The sequence below is a fragment of the Copadichromis virginalis genome, linkage group LG1, assembly GCF_057382275.1.
Source record: "Copadichromis virginalis isolate Kocher_CV1m ecotype Utaka linkage group LG1, C_Virginalis_male_GT1.1, whole genome shotgun sequence".
Classification (NCBI taxonomy): Eukaryota; Metazoa; Chordata; class Actinopteri; order Cichliformes; family Cichlidae; genus Copadichromis; species Copadichromis virginalis.
Window position 1 is genome coordinate 31,138,151 of NC_140618.1, and position 22,150 is coordinate 31,160,300.

A 22,150-nucleotide genomic window follows, 5' to 3' on the forward strand; every position below is an offset into this window, starting at 1 on the left:
AGTGGTCCAAGGATGGAACAGGGGTGAACCAGCGACAGGGTTATGGGCTGTGCTGTGTGGTCCGATCCAACAGGCGAGCTACTATAGCTCAAATTGCCTAAATATTTAAACGTGGTTCTGATAGAAAGGTGTGAGAACGTGTGTATAGTCAGTGTACACGCTGACCCCTTTCCTCTGCTGAACTTCAGCCCAACTTACAGGATTTAAAGGGTCTGTTACTAACATCAGCTGATCTTTTATTATGGAGAAAAAAAACGGAGACGTTTTGAGGGTGATGATTTGGGCTTGTTTTGCAGCTATGGGATCTGGGCAGCTTGCAATCACTAAGTTAACCATGAACTCCTGTGTATACTGAAATAGTCTATAAAAGTGACGATACACAACAGGACACAGATCCCAAGCACAGCATCAATTCTATGAAAAGAAAAGATTGCAATGGCCCGGTCAAAGTCCAGACCTCAACCTGACTGAAATGCTGTTCTGGGCCCTCGAGAGAGCTGTGCATAAACACATATCTGCAAACCTCAATGAACTAAATAAACGATGTAAAGAAGAGTGGGCCAAAATTCCTCTGCAATGATTTAAAAGACTGATAAAGCCATACAGAAAATTATTAGTTTAAGTTCTTGCTGCTAAAAGTGATTTTACAAGCTATTGAATCATGTGGTGTAATTATTTATTAAGAATACACAGAATCTTATCGAGTGAAAACTATGAAAGACGAAAAATGGTTTTTAAACCCTTTTTTGTAAATAAAGGTTTTTTTTTTCTTTAATCCGAGAGCACAAATCCAACCAGCTACGTGTCTGCGCGCCATTGACGTATCCATGGCAACAGCTTCTAGTGTTGATCATCCCAAGATGGCGGACGCGGAAACAACCGCAACGGTGAGTGCGATGCGAGCTGCTCCTCCTTTTCTTGAATAAACACAAACTTGACTCGAAATATAATGAAAGTGTGACACTTCGCGAGAAAGCCCGACGCCAGGTTTTACCACACGCTTTCTATAACGCTTACTTGAACGTTAGTTAGCTAGGTGGCTAGCCTATTCTAAGTCTGCGCTAAGTTGATTAAGCTGCAGCTAACGGCAACTTGCGAGACTAATCTCACTCACTCAAGGGCAAATTTAAACCTTAACGCTGACAGCTGTAGCTGTGGCAGAATGGCAGGATTGCTGTGGACTGTTTGGGAAGCTTTAGCCCACCCTTAATATACGATAACGTAGAAAACGTTATCAAGCAGCTTTTCATTAACCGGCTTACGACCAATCCCAGTTATATTATCGCTGTGGCATAATAACTTTCAGCGTGTAATGACATGTAGAGAATATCAATAAACTGCTAAGGATCAGCAACCACATCCAAAACAATCCACAAGTGAGGTCAAATATGGGAAGAAAAATATGTGATGCGAGAAGAACTGCGCATGCGTGCATCTACCTGCACATTGTGAAGATAGCAAATGTTACTGTTGTTGCAGTCACTGAACAGAACATACACAGGAGCACGTTACATTGCAAAATTTTACCGGTACATCTCAACAATTTGAATAAAATGCATTAATGTAATATATCATTCCATTCATCCTTTCATTTGATGGTTATTCGGGATGTGGTGGCAGCATGCTGGCACAGACCCCCAAACAACCCTCTCCCCATTCACCTCCTCCAGCTCTTCTGGAGGAACACTGAGAAGAGAGAGTAGTTGAGAGACATAATCTCTCCAGTATGTTTTGGTTATGCCTAGAAATTCTGTCCATAGAAGTTATAAACTGAATTGATGACAAATAGGCAGTGTTTGGTCACCAAGTCTATCCAACCCTACAGATCTGCATGCTTCTGCTGTTTGATTGGGAAAGAGTGTTTTCTCTCTCTCTGTTCATTAAGTAAACACACATGTCATTCAGCTTGTTGGCCCACATTCCCACACAGCCTTCTTTCAGTTTTTGAGTGGACAGGATTTTCTGTATTTTGGTGAGGGCTGCCCGAGGATTATTTTACTGTGTACCACACAGTCATGTGAACAGTCATGTGTTTTTGCAGGACTCTGTGCAGTGCTCTGAGAAACCAAGTACACCCCATGATTCAATAGCCTGTAGATGTACCATGTAAAAGCAATAACTTGTAATAATTATTAGTAATACTTTTCTGCATGACTTTATCTTCACAAAGTTGCTTCAGTTCATTAAGGTTTGTGAGCATTTGTTTATGCACAGTTCTCTTAAGGTCCTGGAACAGCATTTCAGTCAGGTTTTGGTGTGGACTTTAACTGGACAATTGCAACACCTTGATTGTTTTCTTTTTCAGCCATTCTCTTGCACTTTTTTATGCAGGAGAGTTCATGATCGAGTCAATAACATGGTGCTCAGGCCCTCTGGCTACAAAACACACCCATGGTATTGGTATGAGGTGTTTGTGCTGATATGCTGTGTTGATCTTTACCATACACAGCGCTGTGCATCATGACCAAAGATCTGTACTTTGATCTCATCTGTCCAATGGACATTTTTCAGAACTCTTGGAGTTTGGTTCAAACCTAAGCTGTGATGCCAGGCTTTCTCCTGACAGTCCTACCAGAAAAGCCATAACTGTTTTTTCTAATTGTGCTCTCATGAACTTTAAATTGAAACATGCTAACTGAGGCCTTTAGAGTCTGAGATGTAGTGCTTGGAATTTTTTTCCTGCATTTTCTCTGAGCAGTAAACATCTGACCTTGGGGTGATTTTGAAGGGACGCCTTGGGAAGGTTGTTGCATTGTGTTAAAACACACCTGTTTACTCCAAACCAGCAAACTAAAAGAAAACATCATCTTTGATAGAGGTGCTCACACTTGCCAATGATGAGTTAATTAAGTACATCTGATTGGCTGGCGGCTACTGACATTCTTAATTCGTATAGAAGAAGTAAGGATGATGTAGGTTTTCAAAGGCCTGCATAGAATCCTGAGGAAACTTTTGTTTTTCACTTGACTTTCAGACTCCTGTTTGCTGTTATTTATTTTTCTGCTTGTCTTGTTTGTCACATATTTCAGCTCCCTGTTGCTACTGAACCCAAGAAACGTCGGGCGCCTAAAGGTACAGTGAAAGCACTGCAGGTCATGTTCTGAAATTAATTGAATTATTTTCATGTTGTTGTGTGACATTCATTTTTTTGAAATTCATTTCTAAAAGTTGGTTAAGTGTTGATAACTGAAACTAAAGGTTTTGGAAGTGAACGGCCTGCAGAGGTCACCCTCACCCTTCTGTTTGTTTTCTCTGTAAGGAACAGGCATTATGCTGCTGAGCCATTTTCCAGATATTTCTCTGTGTAGAAAATGTCTGGTAATCAGAGGATGTTTTGTCATCATTATTGAAGCCTAATGTGCCATTAAATAGTTTATATTTCTGCCCACAGATATTTTGTCTTTTCTTTGTTTTATAGTGCTTTGTAATAATAATAATAATAATCAGAGCTACTGAGAATTGCACCTCGGTGGAAGCAGTTGAGTACATGCTATGATGTGGTAATGATAATTTTTATTTGGCATGCAAACCCTTTCCTGGATTGTACTTAATATGAGACACACCTCTGTTCTAACTAAAAAAAAGAAAGAAAGAAAAGTAAAGATTGGATTTTAGGAGGCTAATACACATACACCAATGGGAGCAGACTTGATAACAACCTGAATGCAGAGGAACTTTAAAATTGAGATGCACTGTTTTAAAGCCGCTGCTGAGTTAAAAATAAAGTGGCAGCTGGGTGCATGAACTTCACAGCTTTATCTACAGGGAATTGTGACTTCATTATGCCTCATACAGACTGTATACGCAAAAATAGTTCTTTAAAAAGTTTTCCAAATGCAAAGCATGTTAAAGTGTATATCAGCCGATTTTTGGCACTTGATCACAACTGGATGAAAACAGTCACATGCAAGGACCCATCCATTTTGCAATGTAGACATTTAAAGATTTGACATAATCAAGCAACGTGACATAAACCTTAATTGTGTCCATAAGTCACATTCATTCCGCACTTACCAATGTGAAATGTAATTATGGTTATTTAAGGCATACACAAATTTACCTTTGCTATGCAGAGTAGTATGCAGAGTATATTATGTTAGATTTTGAGCACTGCTGTTTGTGCATTCTTAGTGTTAATACCTGACAGGTGCTGTGCAATGGAAAGATCTAAAGTAAATTAAAAAAAAATAGTACAGTATGTTAGATTTTAATAAAATCCAGTGTGAGTTTCTTGACTCGGATGTAGCAGTCTGCCTTATTTTTTTTAGGATACTGACAGTCATTTCTGGCACATTCCCGATAAAGGGGGAAAAAAGGTGTCAGCATCTCGATGTGAGACTAAATGACTTGACAAGATGAAGGCTTTTTTTGGAGGGTTTTTTTGTGTGTGTGATTGAACTTCCAAAAATAATATTCATCATATTTTTCATTACGTTCTCCCCATGTGTCTTTTGATCTCAGCATGCCTCTCCTCTGCTCTTATCCCCTTTTAACAGATGGTTGAAACACACTGAGGGCAAAGCTGCCTTAGCTTCATCCAGATCAAATATAACAATGAGAAAACTCTCTCTTTGCAATGAAGTTTTTCACATTACTATATTTAGGAGACCTCGTGCTGGGCTGTTCTTCTGTGCTTCTTTCTATCCTTCTCTCATACAGTAGTTGTAGGAATACACGTTGCCCATGTATCCCATCACTCCTCTCCAAATTCTGCCTTGCTTTATGTATGTGGACCATAGTGCACCGCAGGACCACAGCTGAAACCCAGAGACAAGAATATTATTGCTGTCTCAGCAGGGAGAAAGCGGATTAGGGTCCCTACAAATAGGGCCATTCCCAGTCTTGACGTGGCAAACGTGTGGAGCCCGTGCCGTTTCACAGTCGGCGATGGAGTGGATTTCTGTGTAGTATCTGGAATGGGCTCAAGTTCTAGCAGCAGATCAGCGAAGCTCTTCTTGAGGCGCTGAAAGATAAAACAGAGGGGAGCTTTGGTGTAATTCACACTGTTTTTTTTTTTTTTTAACACTCGGAGTTCGTTAACGATACCCACCCCCCACCAGTGTCAATGGTAAAGCCTAGCACTGTATTTCACAATGCCTTCAATCCTATTTTTAGCCTCAGAGGAAGGTAGTAGGTGCAAGATAACAGGATTACCAGAATCAGACTCGCTTGAATTGGCATTATGTGTGCTTCCTTGTAAAATGAAATGTTGTACTCCACTGGGAAGAGGACTTGGAGGCGTTGTAGTTCGGTTCTCGAGGTTACCTAACCCTTTCTAAAGCTGGCTTTACATTGTTCTGCTCATTCCTTCAGCCTCCCTCTTTGACTCTGTCTCTATACCCTCGCTCTTCTGTCACAAGCACCTGGCTTGCGAGAGACATTGTTGCCCTGGCAACAGGGAGAATATCTCAACCTGTCGAGACATTAAATGAGAGACACGGGGGGAGAGGAGGGGGAAAAAAGCAGTGTTTGTAACGCAAAACTTGCTTACAAGGTGACATTTACAGACTGGCTGGTGAATTGATTACAGTTTAGCCTGGGGTTTCTGGTTGAAGTGTTAACATCTATGTTAACTGTCACATCAAAGACTTACTAGCAACTGCATGGGGAGGCTGCTTTCAGGATTATTTATTCAGCTGTCAAATTAGAAAAGATGGCATACATTAAAAATAGTTCTAATAGACATTACTCTTAATAGGCTGAGCCATCTGTTCATAAGAAGAAAAAAAAACTGCTAACGAGCTAAGATTTGCAGCATGCCTACTCGGTGACTTGACTTAAATTTAGCCTGTGGATTTAGGTTGCAGTGTTACATCTGTGTTAACTGTCAGATCAGAGACTTACTAATGACTGCAAAAGGAGGGCTCTTTAAGGATTAATCATTGAGCTATCAGCCAAATAAGACATCATCTGCACAATAACATGCTCAAAAGTTCTTGTTTTTTTTCCCAAAATCCTTATTCATTTGTAATATTTAGATTTTTATGGTGTTCCTCCACCCAGCTCCAGAGCTTCCTATTGTGGAGAGAAGGAACTGGTTAATCCACCAGCACTATATCCTCAAGGACTACGATACCTGTAAGGTAAAGTGCCTTCATTCCTCAGCTCTGTTTGCGGCGTAGTCTGTCATTGACCTGTGACTGTGCTGAGTGTGATTGACTGAAAGACCCACTCTGACCTCACTGAAGATATACATGATGAAGATATTGAGTTCCCGACATGCACGCGGCTTTGTCTAAGGCCTGATTCATTCACTGCATGCAGCGCTGTTCATTGAAACTGCTTCACACTTAATAAAGTCTCTGAATAGTACTTGTTAGATATATTACTGGACTACTCCTGCACGCGTTTTCTTTGCATATCTAATTTGTGTGAGGCGATAATGACATACATCCCTTCCGCTTACTCTGTTAATATCTACAGATGTACAGAACAGGGTGTAATATTCCTCTGTATCATCTGAGTACTGGATGGATTTCGAAATTGTCTTTCCACTCTGCGCCTTTTTAGGTTATCATCAAAGACCAACTGCAGGAGACTAATGGGATGTGTGAATATGCTATATATGTTCAAGGTGAGCCATCATTTTTGTAGCAGCCATTCCCTTTTTCCGCTTTTAATGTGTAAGATATTTTTTTAACAGCTACATCAAGTAAAACCTCTGTGGTAGTCAACACCAGAGCTGCACAAGTACATGATTTCGTTTCCCCAAAAACTGCTCTTTGGACCTCATGCTGTGTCTTTGATTTTTTTTTAATGCGTTTTTTTTTTTTCTTTTAATTCCTCAAGCAGATGAAGATCCTTTTATTTTGTGTGTGTCTTTATTTCTTTGTGCAGCACTAATCTTGCGTCTTGAGGGCAAGATCCAGCAGTCCCTGGAGCTGTTTCAGAGCTGTGCCATCTTAAATCCCAACAGCGCAGACAATCTTAAGCAAGTGGCCCGATCACTGTGAGTCTTCTGCACTGAAGCCTCTATGAGCGCATCAGTGCCTCTCCATTAGCTAACAAGACAGACACAGGGGAGAAATATACAGTGATAACAGTCACACTGCAGGCCGCTTAGAGCCAGAACCTTCACCGCTTAAGGGGAAACACTGGAGAAAAAACTGTTTTTTAATGCATTGGTCAGCTTTAAGATTTTGGTCCGTATTGACATGATAACATCACATGGTTACTGCAGACTGCGGCACATTCATGATGGAAATCTACCACCACATCCCAGAGATGCTCTATTGGATTAAAATATGGTGACTGTGGAAACCATCTGAGTACAATTTAAGCGCATAGTCATGTTTAACAAACCAGTTTGACATTATTTGAAGTTTGTATGGTTTGTTAGTCTGCTGACAGCAGCCATCAGAACATAGCACCCTGTGGTCACAAAGGGATGGTCATGGTCAGCAACAATACTCAACAATGCTCTCATTTAAATGGTGCTTAGTTTATACTAAAGAGCCCAAAAGGGATCATGAAAATATCCCACACACTGTTAAACCACCAGCAGCCTGAACCATTCATACAAGGCAAGACCCATGTTTACATGTTGTTTATACCAATTCTGACCCTACTGAATGTTGCAACAGAAATTGAGACTCAGCAAACCAAGCAACAGTTTTCCATTGTTCTAATATCAAAGTCACTTAAATCACCTTTCTTCCCCATCCTGATGCTCAGTTTGATTTAATCAGGTCATTTTGACCATGTCTATGTGCTGAAATGCATTTAGCTGTTGCCATGTGATGTTTGTATTTATGACTAGTTTAACAGGCATTCCTAATAAAGTGTCAGGTGAGTTTATATGAACACACAGTTTCATTAACGTTATGTTATAAAGATGTTGTCTCTGTTATCAGTAATCCAATGGGAAAGTTTGGGGCTTATAGTAAAGTTTTATCCTCTTGACCCGTAATGCCTCCCTTTGTAAAGAAAAATGAATACAGCTTCATTGAATGGTTTGTTTTTTAATGTTGTAATAATAGTTATTCTGAAAGCAGTAATTAAAATGGGTTATCGTCTCTTATGGATTATTGTTGTTTATTGTTTCTTCAGATTTCTTCTGGGAAAGCACAAAGCAGCTATTGAATTCTATCATGAAGCTGCAAGGCTCAACGAGAACGACTGGGTAGTAGAAAGCAAACACTCTTAATTCCTACTTTGCCTTTAAGGTTTTGTTTTTTTTTTTTGCAGAGATTATAGCACTGACAAATTCTGCCAACATTTAGAGTGGGAATTACCTTGACTGAACCTTTTCTTCTCACACTTGCAACAATTTATCACAATCAGCTCTGTGGTTTCACATCCAAATTCGTCCAGGGCTGTTTTACTAGGGGGCTATCAAAGTTGTGCTACCATTAATCACTCCGACTTCCTTCTCTAATGCTACTGCAGAACTGTTGGCCTATAAAACTTTTACATTTGGAAATTAAATTCAGCTCAACCCGTGCAATGCAAAAATGATCCATGTAAAATCTGACATTTTCTCACCCCAGGAGATCAGTCATAATCTGGGATTGTGCTATTTCTTCATCAAAGACTTCAAATATGTGAGTACAGCTGAGTTTACCAACACTATAGCAGGACAAATTGTAGTTGTTCCACAGGGATTTGATCATTTTGATCTTCTGTCTCTCTCAGGCTGAGGAGCATCTTAAGATAGCTCTCAAGATAAACAAGCACGACAAAACCTTCATGATGCTCGGGAAGGTTCACCTGCTGGCTGGAGAAACAGACAAGGCCATAGAGGTGTACAAGAAAGCGGTGGAGTAAGTGCATATATATAATGTTAGCCATTCATGCTAGATGTTGTTAGGCATTACTCTGTATGTACTATACATTGAAACATTCTTGACATGTACAGCAGTCCATTAGAGCTGATACATTTCTCAAAAACCCAACTTAAAGAGTCTAATGGGGGCTGTCCCACTAAAATCTCCCAAAAATATTAATGAGAACACCAGCACTCACAGCACGATACCAACATTGCTTGACAGCAAAAAGAGAAATGTGGGGGTTTGGGCCTGAAAATATTAATGATGTTCTCATTAAGGAATTGTTTATGACAACAAAGTCAAACAATTTTCTTTAGATTCCTGTGGAGAAGTTCAAACATACCGCCTTCAAACACTGGTTCAGAAGGTTCTCGCATACTTTAAGTTGTTTCATCTTGGTTTTTATTTTTATGGCTTTTCTGTCTCCAGAAATAATTTTATTCAACACTTAAAGCTTTGCCACATTTTTAACTCTGGGTTCAGTATAAATGCAGTTCATTTCCACTTCTCCTCGCATGTTGAATATTTAAACATTAGGCCATGGTGTAAATAAGGAAATGACATTTGTGTCTATAATAGAGCTCATTATGGCTGCCTCCTGTTGGGGGTAAATGAATTAATCAAGTGCCCCAATACTGGTGTCGCTTTTAATGAGACTTACCACTGTGATTCTTATTTTAATGCCAACCTGCCTCTTCTCTACCGTTTTTCTTTGAGCCCCATCGTCCCCCCACAGGTCATAATTAATACTCCACAATTATACCGAATCAAAGGCTGATTGAATAATCACGAGATTCCCTAGATATCAGCTGCTGTATGTTTGCTCAAGAACAAGCACATGCATTGAATATGATTGCTGGCATAGGTTAACTGACATTATTCTTTTGGCTCATCTCTTTTTCAGATTTTCTCCAGAAAACACTGAACTCCTCACAACACTGGGCCTGCTGTTTTTGCAGGTAAGCAGATTTCTTTTTCTTTTTTTAAATGATTTGATGAAATGATATGCCCATAAATGATGAGCACAGCAAAAAAGGAATGACAGCAATCTTCTCTTTGTTTGAGCTCGGGAAATACCAGAAAGCATTTGAACATCTTGGGAATGCCCTCACCTTTGACCCCAACAATTATAAGGTATGTGGGTACTTACACATTACAATTAGGCAGAAGCTTATTTTGTTACTCACCTCCTTAAGGAGAGTGCACCAGGTTCCTTTTAAATCAGTTCATTCCCTGTCAGATGTTACGGCCTGACTTTCATCTTTCATCAAGGCTACATCTTCCTCTAATATCTCTTTAATCATTGTTTTTATTCCTAGGCCATCCTGGCTGCAGGCAGCATGATGCAGACCCATGGTGACTTTGATGTGGCTATGAACAAGTACAGGGTGGCAGCATGTGCTGTGCCGGAGAGTCCCCCTCTGTGGAACAACATTGGCATGTGCTTCTTTGGGAAAAAGAAATATGTAGCTGTGAGTAATGTTTTTTTTTTTCCTGCTTGTTTTCATCCAGTTTGGATGAGAAAACTGCCAAAAGGCAACACACACAAAAAGCCTACTCGGTGTTATTTCCACACCAGCCATGGCTCGTGCCTTTAATCACAGCCCAGCCACTTAATTCTGCTGTTTCTGAAGGAGCCCTTTGTGTATACAGTACAGTGTTTATCCTATCTTTTATTTGATAGAGACAGCGTAGATAGACAGGAAAGTGGGGAGAGAGAGAGGAGGGGGAAGGCATGCAGCGAAGGGACGCAGCACATACGTTGCCTTTACTGTATGTATCTGCTAGGTGTTCAGATATATGTTATACATATACATATATATATAATGTAAACATATCTTAATTTTAAAAGCAACTTCATTCAATTCTTTTTTTTTTCTAGTTTAGAAACCAACACGTTGTGGGGATGACTGAGTACAATACAAACTCTACATTTTCTGTAATCTTCATTAATCTTGAGAAAATGAAATCAAACCCCCCCAAACTCTGTAAAACACAACTTCATTACAATTCTGGTGGTTTTTCTTTGGCTAAAACCTTCAGAGGATCTGGCACAATTCCCTCTTCAGGAAACTTCTACATATGTTCCTGAATCTGATGTTCCTGTTTGTTCTACTTCATATATTATTAAGATACTCACCTAAAGGTCCTGACAATTTCTCTCTCCTAACTTCACGTCTCCCACAGGCCATCAGCTGCCTGAAGCGGGCCCACTACTTGTCTCCTTTTGACTGGAAAGTGTTGTACAACCTTGGTCTGGTACACCTCACCATGCAGCAGTATGCCTCTGCCTTCCACTTCCTCAGTGCAGCCATCAATCTGAATCCACGAATGGGGGAGCTCTACATGTTGCTGGCAGGTACGGAGCGAGTGAGACAGACAAATCCTTCATGATTTAATTCTGCCTGAAGAGGAAATCTATGACGGCAAAAACAGGGATAGCTTTTTAAATAGCACTTTACTGAAAATGTCGCTGCTTAAAGGATTTTGGGGGGGGGGGGGGGGGGGGTATAAATGTATTAGTATTTTCATTAAATCTATTCAGCAGCTTGACCACATTTACATTTGATTTGAAAATTGAAAAGGGCTTGTATGTGACAAAAAATTTCCTGTCACATCTTTAGTTGCTCTGACCAATTTGGAGGATTATGAGAACGCCACCAGATCTTACGAGCAAGCTGTGACTCTGGATGAGTGAGCCTGTCCTCAGTAACACCTTGAAACTTCCATTGATCTGAATTTAAAACTGTATCAGATCATTGATTTTTTTTTTCCTCTTCTTGGTGATCAATTTTCCACAGATCCAACCCCCTGGTTAACCTGAACTTTGCAATCTTCCTCTATAATCATGGAGACAAGAAGGGAGCTCTGGATCAATACCAGGATATGGAAAGGAAAGTCAACATACTCCGAGACAGCAGTAGCAACTTTGAATTTGATCCTGAGGTACTGTAGATCCTGATATCAATGATGTCTCTGAAGTTAGTGGTCATTCTTTGTTCCAACGCAACACATTTTAATCCCTAACAGCTAATGGACATGGCTCAGAAAATGGGAACTGCTCTACAGGTGACAGAAGCGCTGGTGTGGACTAAACCAGGCAAGGACTCCAAATCAAAACCAAATTCTGCAGCAGCCACCAAAACCCCCGGTGCTCCCCTCGGTACTAACCAAGTCCTGGGTCAGGCCATGTCTTCAGCCGCAAGCTACAGCAAAAACATTCAGCTGTCAACAGGTACACACGACCAGTTATGGTCTTGTTTAAAGCAATATTTCATGATCCGCCTCCACGGTGAAGCCTCTCCTGTGCCGTTTTGATCAAAGATGAAGGGGACGTTTGTTAAGAACCTGAAACATCAAAGTCAAACTGAATCTCTCGCTTACATTTGTTCTGAACGCAAACTCAAAATGACTTCCAAGGAGTCCAGTGTAACGCCGGCAGAGTGGGTGATTTGCAGCTTCCACCTCTCTGCATCAAACCAAAGTTCTTTTTTTCATTCAAAAGGAAAACTTGAAAATATCACTTCCCTGTATATTCAAAGGCTCGTGCCTTCACTGCTGTAGCAGATTGAATATACAGGGTAAGGCGAAATGGAATATGTGGGGGAAAAACGACGTCAACCTATTGCCTGTATGCTGTGTGTTCTATTCTTTGGAACAAAAGAGAATCAATAGTGTGGAAAAATGACACACGGGTAAGCTTATGAATTCAAGGCTACTGTGCAGTGATTGCAGAGGCTTACAGCTCTCAAAGGTAAGTGGATAGTAGTGCTTTTCTTCACTGGAGCCAATGGCCTGTGTTTTCTCCCACTCATGTGTAGCTGGTAACAAATATCACCAGAACAATAGATACATCTTCAGTGACATTGGCATTTTACATAATTCCACAGCTCTGGCATCTATTTAGCCCCTAACAACCAGCAATTACCAGCCATTGTTTGACAACCAACCAACCTGAATGTGTATGTACTTTACAGCTGGATTTAGAAACATCTGGTACTATCTGCACATCTGCACAGAGAATTAATTAAATTGTCCCGGAGCATGTGACATAATATAGACATTTACAGCCTGGGACCAGTCACTATTCCCAGCTAATGCTGCAGAGCTCAGCATTAATGAACCCCACGCGTCTCATCAGAAAGTAAAAGATTTCTGATAAGCTTGTAGCGAAGCAAACCTGCATGAATTCTGTTTGTCTTTTCCAGGGGTGTCCGGAGGCCCTTCCAATGCAGGAGAGCCAGAAGATGATGTACTGGAAGCCCCCAGCCCACCTTCTGATCCTCCGGGATCCCCAGAGCCCGCAGAGTCAGACAACCCTAAACCCAGAACCTCCAAAATGAAATCGAAGGTGCAGGAATGAATTCTCTTGGTGGCTACAGTCTTACACTACTTGTGTCATCTTTGAGGTCACCTATTTATAATGGAGGACAATTAAGCCTCTTTGGCTACGTTCACACTGCAGGTCTTGATGCTCAATTCCGATTTTTTGATCAAATCCGATTTTTTTGTCTGCAAATAAAATTTGACAGTAAACGCTCTCTAGTGTGAACGCTCAAAGCGGCCCGCGTGCGCAAAAGAAGACGTCACACACAACGCTCCCTGTTTAGACCCAGAGCAAACAATATTGTTTGACTGATAGCCCTTAATATAAAGACTTCGGACTTTACGTTTCTCAATTTTTGCTTTAAGTTATTTTGTTATTTACATAACAATGTAAATAACCTAATAATGATCCTTATTGCTGTTTTAGAGGAGCGGTGCTTCAAAGAATAGTTGCAGATTTCTGTCAAAATCTGCAGATTATACAGTACAAATAACATGTTCACGTTGTCTTCCCAATAGTTTCACTAACATCTACACTGGATGCCAGGAAGCGTTCGCGATGTCTTCTCTGGCGCTGATAATTGGCGTCTGTCTTGTGTCAGTGACGTAAACGATGGATTTAATGCGACATAACCATTCAAACAGCAGTCGCTTTCTAAAACATCGGATATGTTTCGGATTCAGTACCACATACGAAAGTGACTCAGATCGGATTTGAAAATACTGTCATAACATGATCGTATATGGGTCACATAGGGTCAAAAAAATCGGATTTGATGCGCTTTCGCCTGCAGTGTGAACGTAGCCTTTGAGCGCAGCCAAGCCACTGTATTTGTGCTTTTTCTAGCTCATGGTAGTTCAGTCTTGGTTTTAATTTAGCAGCACAGAAGTTTCACGTCCTGCTCCGACATTTCCATGTGAAAAGGGTGTGGTCGGTGTTCACTGTTATGCCTCTCATCTCAGAAATATCAGTACACAACTCACCGATGTAAACCAACAGTTTTTTAACTTAGCTGTACATATTTGTACATTTAAGAATTCAAGAAAGAAAGTCTGTATTCAGCAAAATGGTGATAACGGGCCTGTGAAGTTGCAAGTATTCATTTATGATGAGCTTAGCAATAAGGTTAAAGGATGGATTTTATTTGTACTCACTGTCTGATATGATCCAGTCAGTGTGAAGGAAATGCTGTGACAATCACCGCTACAATGTGAGGATAGAATGGGAGCTGTTTCAATTGTTCCTGGATATAGTTTGTTTGATAGGACTTGAGTATAAATAGTGATACATGCTTTTATATGTGGATAAGTGTTATGTTTATAGAGTAATGTATTTAATATTAAATAAGATTTTAAATAAAACAGCTGTCCGCTTATTTTGTAAAGTCCAGATTATGTGCTGTATTGTTGTGTCAAGGTGATTCAGTTAGACACCACCAACAGGGGACAGTATTGTTTAACAGCTTTGAAACATACGCTCTACAGTCAAGTGAGAAAAAGTTTTTCAAGGACTCTGTGCAGTCCAGTGAAAAAGGAAATACTCTCACTGCTTTCATTAGAATTAGAAGATATTTGATTAACAGCATTTGATTAGCAGACAAGTGTTGCTAATCAAATGCGCCTCTATTAAAAAAAACAAGTTTTGGCAATTGTTGGTCTGGAGCATTCAGCTGTGTGTTAACACAATACCACAATCTTTCCATGAGTGGTTGACCCAGCAAATTCACCCCAAACATCAAAGAAACTGAAAAACCCCAAAGCTAAATTTCAGACTCCACAGGCTTTGGTTAGCATGTTACACCGTCACAAACTTTAAATTGTAATTATTAAAAGACTGAACAGCTACGTCCTGTTTGGAAAGGTTTCCAGCAGAAAGCCTAGTTTCTCTAAAAAGAGCACGGGAGCATGGCTCTGATTTGCTTTCTGATTTGCATTGAACAAATCAAAATACTCGTTGAATAATGTCCTTTGGACAGAGGAAGCCATCCATCCATCCATTCGCTTCCGCTTATCCTTTTCAGGGTCGCGGGGGGCGCTGGAGCCTATCCCAGCTGTCATAGGGTCAGTCATTGAGTCAACCAAACAGAAGCAAATCTACAACAGAATGTCTGAACGAGGAAAGAATCAATGTGTTGCAATGACCCAGCCAGATCTCATAAGCAAACCTCAATGAAATGAAGCAACGTTGTAAAGAAGAATGGGACAAAGTTCCTCTACAGTGATGTGAGAGACAGAGTTATTGCTGTTAGAGGGTCCTACAAGCTTTTGAATCATGGGCTGGACTACCAACATAGTTATTTCTCAGAGAAGGTTTCACAGTGAGTAGTTTGTTTTTAAATATAATTGTGTTATATTGTTGGCAGCCAGTGTCCCAGATATATGAGCTGTGAGACAATCGGAGTACTCATAAAGGCACTTTTTTTTTTTTTACTCACGATTCATATCGACCAACTTTTCAAGGTTGGCTTAAGCTGACAATGGGGTCTCATGAATAAGGGATAAACCTCTGGTGTATGATGAGACCTCGTGAATTAGCTCACTGAAGGTCACTCACAAACTGAAAATATATTAGTGTGTATCGTTTATAATATGCATGGGACAGTCTGTATGTATTAAACAAAGCTATTTATAAAATATGTTCCTCTGACAACAGAACACAAAGGATTGTCTTTATTAATTTATGGGTATTTAAATGTGCCATTGTTGTTTTGTTTTAATTAATAACCAACTAATAAACAAACAGATAAATTAACCACCAACCAGCCTCCAAAATCCCAAACGCACACCCATCACTGCTGATGATTTTTCAGGCTCTTTGGAGAACTGTGCTAAGGTCACTGACAGTCATTTGGGAGGAAAACTTTAAATGGAGTTTCTGTTACATCAACAAACTCTGAGAGCTTTAAAAATAGGTGTTTACATGATGATTACATGTTAGCTTCAGCGCTTTCAGTTAGCAGGCAAATACAAGTCTCTGCCAGCTTCAGGACAGAAAACATGAAATTTGTTTTGTTTTGTTTAATACTTGAAACAACAAAAATTTCAATTAACCACACATGTTACACAGAAGATTAAATTGTAACATGATTGCAAAAAAAATGTTTTTTTGAATCTGTTGCTGTTTGGACGTAATGATATTTAAAGAGAGCCGTGTGAAGGTCTGCATATAGGGACACAAGCCTCTTTTATTATTATTATTATTAGAATAAGACGTATTCCTCTTGTGTTTTTGATCAGTCGTGGATCTTGCATCTGGGTCTGACTGGATGACAAGGACAGGATGTAAATATGGATTTTTTTCCTCCGGCTCAGCACAGAGCGGAACATTGCTGTGAACCGAGTGTCAGGTCAACATGGTTGCTGCTTGTCTGTCTCTCTTCTTTGTGGTTGTTTTTCATCGTAGCGCAGCCGTGACTGGAGACTGTGAGTGCAGAGAAGTGATTGTGTTGGCAGTCGCCGCTCTGGTTATTTGAGTCAGTATACCACATGCATCACCGCGTGGAAACACGGATATTAGAGTTTTATTTGTGTACAGGAGAAGTTGGTTTCCACAGTAAAGGGACCACTGTTTACAGACTTTAACAGGAGGAGTATATGACCCAGTTTGGTATCAAAATATTGAGCTCTGTTTTTACCACCTAATGTGCTTTATTTGTATGAACTTGAGTTTACTGCTGCAGCTGTGCACTTGCATCTTTCAGAAGCTGATCAGTAAGCTACACAAGATCTCTGAATCTCTATCTCTCCATATAGCTATAGATGTGGATAGTGTGTCTTTATTTTTACTCCATTTCCTCAGATTTGACAAGATAAAGGTTTGAGGACAAGTGATGCAAGATCTTTATTTTTTCTTCCTGTGATTGAGTTTTCAAGCTCAAACATGGAAGAACTTGGTAGTAATTGTCAAACTGATGAATAAGAGACATGAATAAGTCATTTTTTTTTATGTGTGTTTTTTTTCCTGCCATGTCAAATTTCCCATGTGGCACATCGATGACTGAAGTGAACAATTCTAATATTCTTTTATTGTTGCCATTTATCTTCCTAACTGAGCCCGTTATTAGACTTACAGAATACCGTTTTGCCAGAGAGTAATCATTTATGGAGCGTAATATAAAAGTGTGGAAAAAAATCATGCGAGTAATACAGCTAAAGTTTCTGTTTTTGATTTTCTTTTTTTAAAAACGTCTGTTTTATTACACAGAATCATTTTGAAAGGTACAAATGTCGCCTCTGTGTCTTAAGCCTTTGTGCTGTTATTGCTCTGGCATGATCTCAGTTTCGTTCAGTCGGTTGACGTCTTATCCAGTATAACCATCGTCTCGAGGGCAAATAGTTGAAGACAGATAAAATCTCCCGGCTTTGCTTTATGTGGCCTCACATGTCACTGCTACGACCTGAAATCCAAGCGGATCAGCGTTTGACCCTGAAGACTCTGACAGCAGTGACCATTGATCTGTTTGTGTTCCTTTGGTTTACTTTCACGAGGAAGAATAGCATCTACATGCGCAGCTATTATTGTGAGAGACTGTATGTAGGTTTTTTCATTAGGTGCTTGTTAAACCGTGCATGCCTGAAGTGCCTGCGGTCGTAACTTTTACAAGCCAGCTGATGGCCTGTAAGTTACAGCTCCTGCTCCAGTTATATTTCAGAGCAGCTGTGGAAGATTGCTTTTCCATTCTCATCTGTCTACAATTCAAATGGCCTCTGGAAGTGTCTCAGTAACTAGTGGAAGTTTCACATAAACTTCTCTGGCTCCAGGGAATCGTACGTTTTGCCATTGTGTTTTATTCGGCTTGTGCAGTGTTGAGGGTGTAACTTAAAATAATTGGCCTAAATAAATGCAGATTTTTTTTTTTATTCCGATGATATGTTGTGGCTATGGAGTAAAAATGTAGATTATGCTTTATTTTCACTTTTTGTATTTGCATGCAGAGTTTCTTTTTTGTGACTTTTACAGTGTTTTGGACTGTGGCTGGTAGCTGCAGCTGTTTTCAGACTCAGCTGTTGACTGGCTTGTTGTCAGCTGGACTCTCATTCTTCCACTACAGAACAATGCTGACTTTGACTAATACGAAGGGGAAATGTTTATGTCCTTTGTATCCGTAGTATTTATTGTATAAACTTGATATTTGAGAACTCTGTCTATCTGTATCTCAGAACTCTCACATGACTTTCTAGGTCTACAGTTCTGTAACCTCAGCTTGTTACCTTGCAAAGCTATTGTAATATTGCTTGCAGCTCCTGGTGTACTCCCTCCCCTGTCCACTTTCTTGCACGTTTAAGCAGTTTCACAGATATTCATGAGGTCTCAAGTATCAAGATTAGTACCAGCTACTCTGTGCGGTTAAAAATAGTCTACCTTTTTTTTTTTCTTTCACCCCACTTAAATCGCTTACACACATTTCTTTCATTTCTTTAAATTTTGTCCTATTATCAGAAAACACTACAATTATTATATACTTTAAACCCATCTGTAATATTTACTTTATTTATTATTGTAATAAGTTGGTATATTTTATCAGAAAGGATGCAAGGGACTCCCCTGTTGACTTTACAATGGCATTATGAACAAACTTAATGGTTTATTTCCGTAAATAAACAATATGCTCCTCTTTGTTTTAACCATTTGTTGTCTGTGAATAGCTCTTCTTTTCCTTGCCCACCAAGACTGAAAGTCATGCTAACCCTCAATCTTGGCAGATCAACTGATAACGGCTCATTTCCATTGCTCTGCTGATACTCTTTCACACATGTGACTGGCAGTTCTCACATAGGTTTTGGTATTTAAGCCACTTCAGCCCGCCTATAGATGCTGCATATCTGCAAGCTGCTTTGCAACCTACCCCCATCGCAGCTCACTACTTTTCATGCTGTGTCTGATTGACGCCTGTTGTTGGCTGGCTGTGTGGCAGGCAGGGGTCAGAAATAACTTGCAAAGTTTAAAAAAGAAAAAAAAAGAAGTATTGAACTTAAACTAAGTATAATATAATGCAGTTCAAAAAAAAAAAAAAACCCAAGGAACTCAAATCTACAAATTACCCGAAAGAACAAATTGCAAGGGAGGACACAACCATGACACAACAAAGAGCAGAAGGAAACTGAGACAATAACTACAAACACAGGATAATGAGGGAATGGGCAGCAGGTGGGAGGAGAGCTCAAACTAATCACAGATAATTAGAAGGGGAAGTAGAAGGAATACAAGAGCTCACCAAAATAAAACAGGAAACAGTTAATACTGACAAAGACTAAGACACATGAGCTTGACACAGACAGAAGGCAAAACGCAGAGACAAGAGAGTAAGGACAAAACGCAGAGCTGAGACTGGGACAAACTGGACTCAGTAGGTAAATATCGACCTATCAACGTTAGAAGCAAAGACAAACTCAGAAGCACTGAGAAATAATATCATACTCAAAGGACTAAATATAAGAGTTGAACATAAATCACTTCTCAAATCTTAAAAAACTTAAATGACATAGTTGCATCAGGGTTGTGAGAGCCAGTTGTTGCTCTACAAAGAAAACATCATGATGCACAGATCAGGCGATGAATCAAGAGGTTGGAGTATGCTGGGAAGATTAAGACGATCGCTGCAGTTTCTGGAGACAGATTAGATTAGATTAGATGAAACTTTATTAATCCCTCGGGTGGGTTCCTCCGGGAAATTCAGTAGCACAGCACCGACAGAAGTTGCATGTTACAGATACAATAAAGAGGAATGAGAGTAAGCATATAAGCAGAAATATACTATATATACACATATATAAATACAGAATATATAATATGGATAAATAGGACAGCAGCAGTTTAGAAAGTTAAGATGCTTTTAGGAAGGTCACACAGTTCCTCCTACTTTAACAAGGTAAGTATCTGGCATTTTTAAGGTCGCTCATAAGCTGACCTGTTAGACTGGATGTAAGATGATTGATCAGTTTCTGAGGAAGTGTGCTCAGCCTTTAATATATTATAGTGAATTTACATCCCGAAGGCTTGTGTGATTGCTTGATCTCTCATTTGTTTAAAAAAAAATTAGATTTACTAATGAACCTTTGATTGTTGCGATCATTTTTCACTTTGCTTGATTTACGAGGTTTTATGAATGAAGCTGAGACTGCTCGTTTAGAAAACACTCTTTGCACCTGTCTAATACAAGCTGCTTTGGGAATTGTAATAAATCAGAAATTCCTCAGAGATCAATTTACAAATTTGTATGCAGCGCCACTTGCTTCGATGAAATGTTGCAGACGCTGAGAGTTCAATCACAAACCCATCAATTTTCTTTAAAGTTTCAACTTGTTTTGAGGAGTAAAACTAACAGCATTAAAATTTAAGCCCACTTTGTATCCCAGTGATTATGCAGCTTGCACGCAGCTCTCTGTGGGGGTTCTTATGTGATTTTGAAGCCCTGGAAAAAAAAAAGCTCAGCACATGAAAGTAATGTGGTTTGTCCCCAATACAAGAAATCTGGTTTAGAGATGATCCATTTCACTGCAGTGTGACTTTTTCCTGAATGAAACGAGAAAGGTGTGGGGATTTGGTGCTTTCTGAAGCTACTGGGATGCCCAGCAAGCAGTTCTGATGAAGCAATAACACACTCCAAACCACCATTTCATTGGTCTGTCAACCAAGTAAAGCCTGATATCTTATTCTTCTCTTCCATGTAGCCCAAAAACACATCAGTGAAGCTCGCCTTTTAAACTGGGCAGGCTGATTGTGGTGTTCTAGATAGAGCAGCAAATGTGTATTAATCCAAAGCATAACGTAGCTCCTGATAAAAGCACAATATATCCATGTCACTGTAAGGTTTGTTATACAACACCATGGCAAATTATTTGACGTATATTTGTCTTCCTCTTGTTCTTCTTCTTCCAGCTGCTTCCTTTAAGGGTCGCCACAGTGCATCATCTGCCTCCATCTCACCCTATCCCTAGCATCCTCCTTGGTCACACCAACCCTCTGCATGTCCTCCTTCACTACATCCATGTTTCTTCTCTGAGGTCTTCGTCTCTTCTTGCTCCCTGGCAGCTCCATCTTCAACACCTTTTGTTCAGTATATCCACTCTCCCTCCTTTGCACATGTCCAAACCATCTGAGCCCTGCTTGTCTAACTTGGTCTCCAGACTGCTCAACCTCACCTGTCCCTCTGATATATTCATTTCTAGTCCGTCCATCCTGCTCACAAATCTTCTACTTTGCCACGTCCAGCTCTGCCTCTTTTTTCTCTAAGTCTTAGTCAGCGCCGCCGTCTCCAAACAATACATCATAGCAGGTCTCAGGACCATCCTGTAAACCTTCCCTTTCACCCTCGCTGCTATCCTTCTTCCACAAATCCCCCCTGAGACTGATCTCCACTTGCTCCACCCTGCCTGCGCTCTCTGCTTCACCTTTCATGTGCATTGTCTGTTGCCTTTGATGGCTGATCCCAGGTATTTAAACTCAGATTAAAACAAATATCCTGTATATTCATGGCCTATTTTTAATACGTCACTTGTATTAAATGGTCTTGATGTTGTGACAGAGTCAGGAGGGTGAGTCAGAAAGTTTTGACACATGGATGAATTGAAGGGTGATAAATGGAAGGAAAAATATGAACCCATGAATCATATTGTGATTACCTTTATCCTATCCTGAAAGCATTTTCATCCCTAAGGCAAAGGTCTTTTTAAGGATAATAAATCTGACGAACATAAGGAATTTTCCAACTTAGGGATAAATAAAGCGCATTATTATCTTTATCTTTAATACCCTCATCAACAGAGCAGAAGGTATGCTTTGATCCAGCTGAACACCCATTACAGATTTGGACTCATGTATTAGACGTCATCAAAACTCCATCCCTCCAGAAAAGCTGCAGAGACTTTCATTATCTTATCAGCTTTCTCTATTTTTTGTGCGAATCTATTAGTGAGATTGAAGGCTGAAATAAGGAACCGTGTAATCTTTTGCTTGCTCACTTTGTACTCGTGGTTTTTTATTAGGCTTTAGTTATTATGCTTTACTTTTGCATTTACATATACAGTATGGAATTTCTTGTTTTTTTATGAGCCTT

At 39.9% G+C, this 22,150-nt stretch overlaps 1 protein-coding gene across 3 annotated transcripts; it reads left to right on the forward strand.

Annotated features, from left to right (window-relative positions):
- Window positions 1-799: 799 nt before the first annotated feature.
- bbs4 (Bardet-Biedl syndrome 4) lies at window positions 800-21,544 on the forward strand. Of its 3 annotated transcripts, none has more exons than XM_085459282.1 (17): window positions 800-887; window positions 3,030-3,072; window positions 6,004-6,083; window positions 6,511-6,574; window positions 6,838-6,949; window positions 8,050-8,122; window positions 8,490-8,543; window positions 8,635-8,762; window positions 9,673-9,727; window positions 9,834-9,902; window positions 10,088-10,240; window positions 10,956-11,127; window positions 11,393-11,462; window positions 11,570-11,714; window positions 11,838-12,003; window positions 12,977-13,119; window positions 20,974-21,544. In XM_085459282.1, the coding sequence occupies exons 1-17, from the start codon at window positions 828-830 to the stop codon at window positions 21,325-21,327; spliced, it is 1,941 nt and encodes a 646-aa protein (XP_085315408.1). In that variant the 5' UTR covers window positions 800-827; the 3' UTR covers window positions 21,328-21,544. The 3 variants fall into 3 exon arrangements, with proteins under 3 accessions (XP_085315408.1, XP_085315400.1, XP_085315415.1); XM_085459274.1 differs by having other exon boundaries at window positions 11,799-12,003; window positions 20,974-21,543; XM_085459289.1 differs by lacking the exon at window positions 20,974-21,544 and having other exon boundaries at window positions 11,799-12,003; window positions 12,977-13,157.
- The last annotated feature ends 606 nt before the right edge of the window (window positions 21,545-22,150 follow it).

Coding starts and splice junctions, on each gene's coding strand:
- bbs4 (XM_085459274.1), top strand. CDS start 828: ATGGCAACAGCTTCTAGTGTTGATCATCCCAAGATGGCGGACGCGGAA. Junction 3,073..6,003: donor GAAACGTCGGGCGCCTAAAG/GTACAGTGAAAG, acceptor TCCTCCACCCAG/CTCCAGAGCTTCCTATTGTG. Junction 11,715..11,798: donor ACTTTGAATTTGATCCTGAG/GTACTGTAGATC, acceptor AATCCCTAACAG/CTAATGGACATGGCTCAGAA.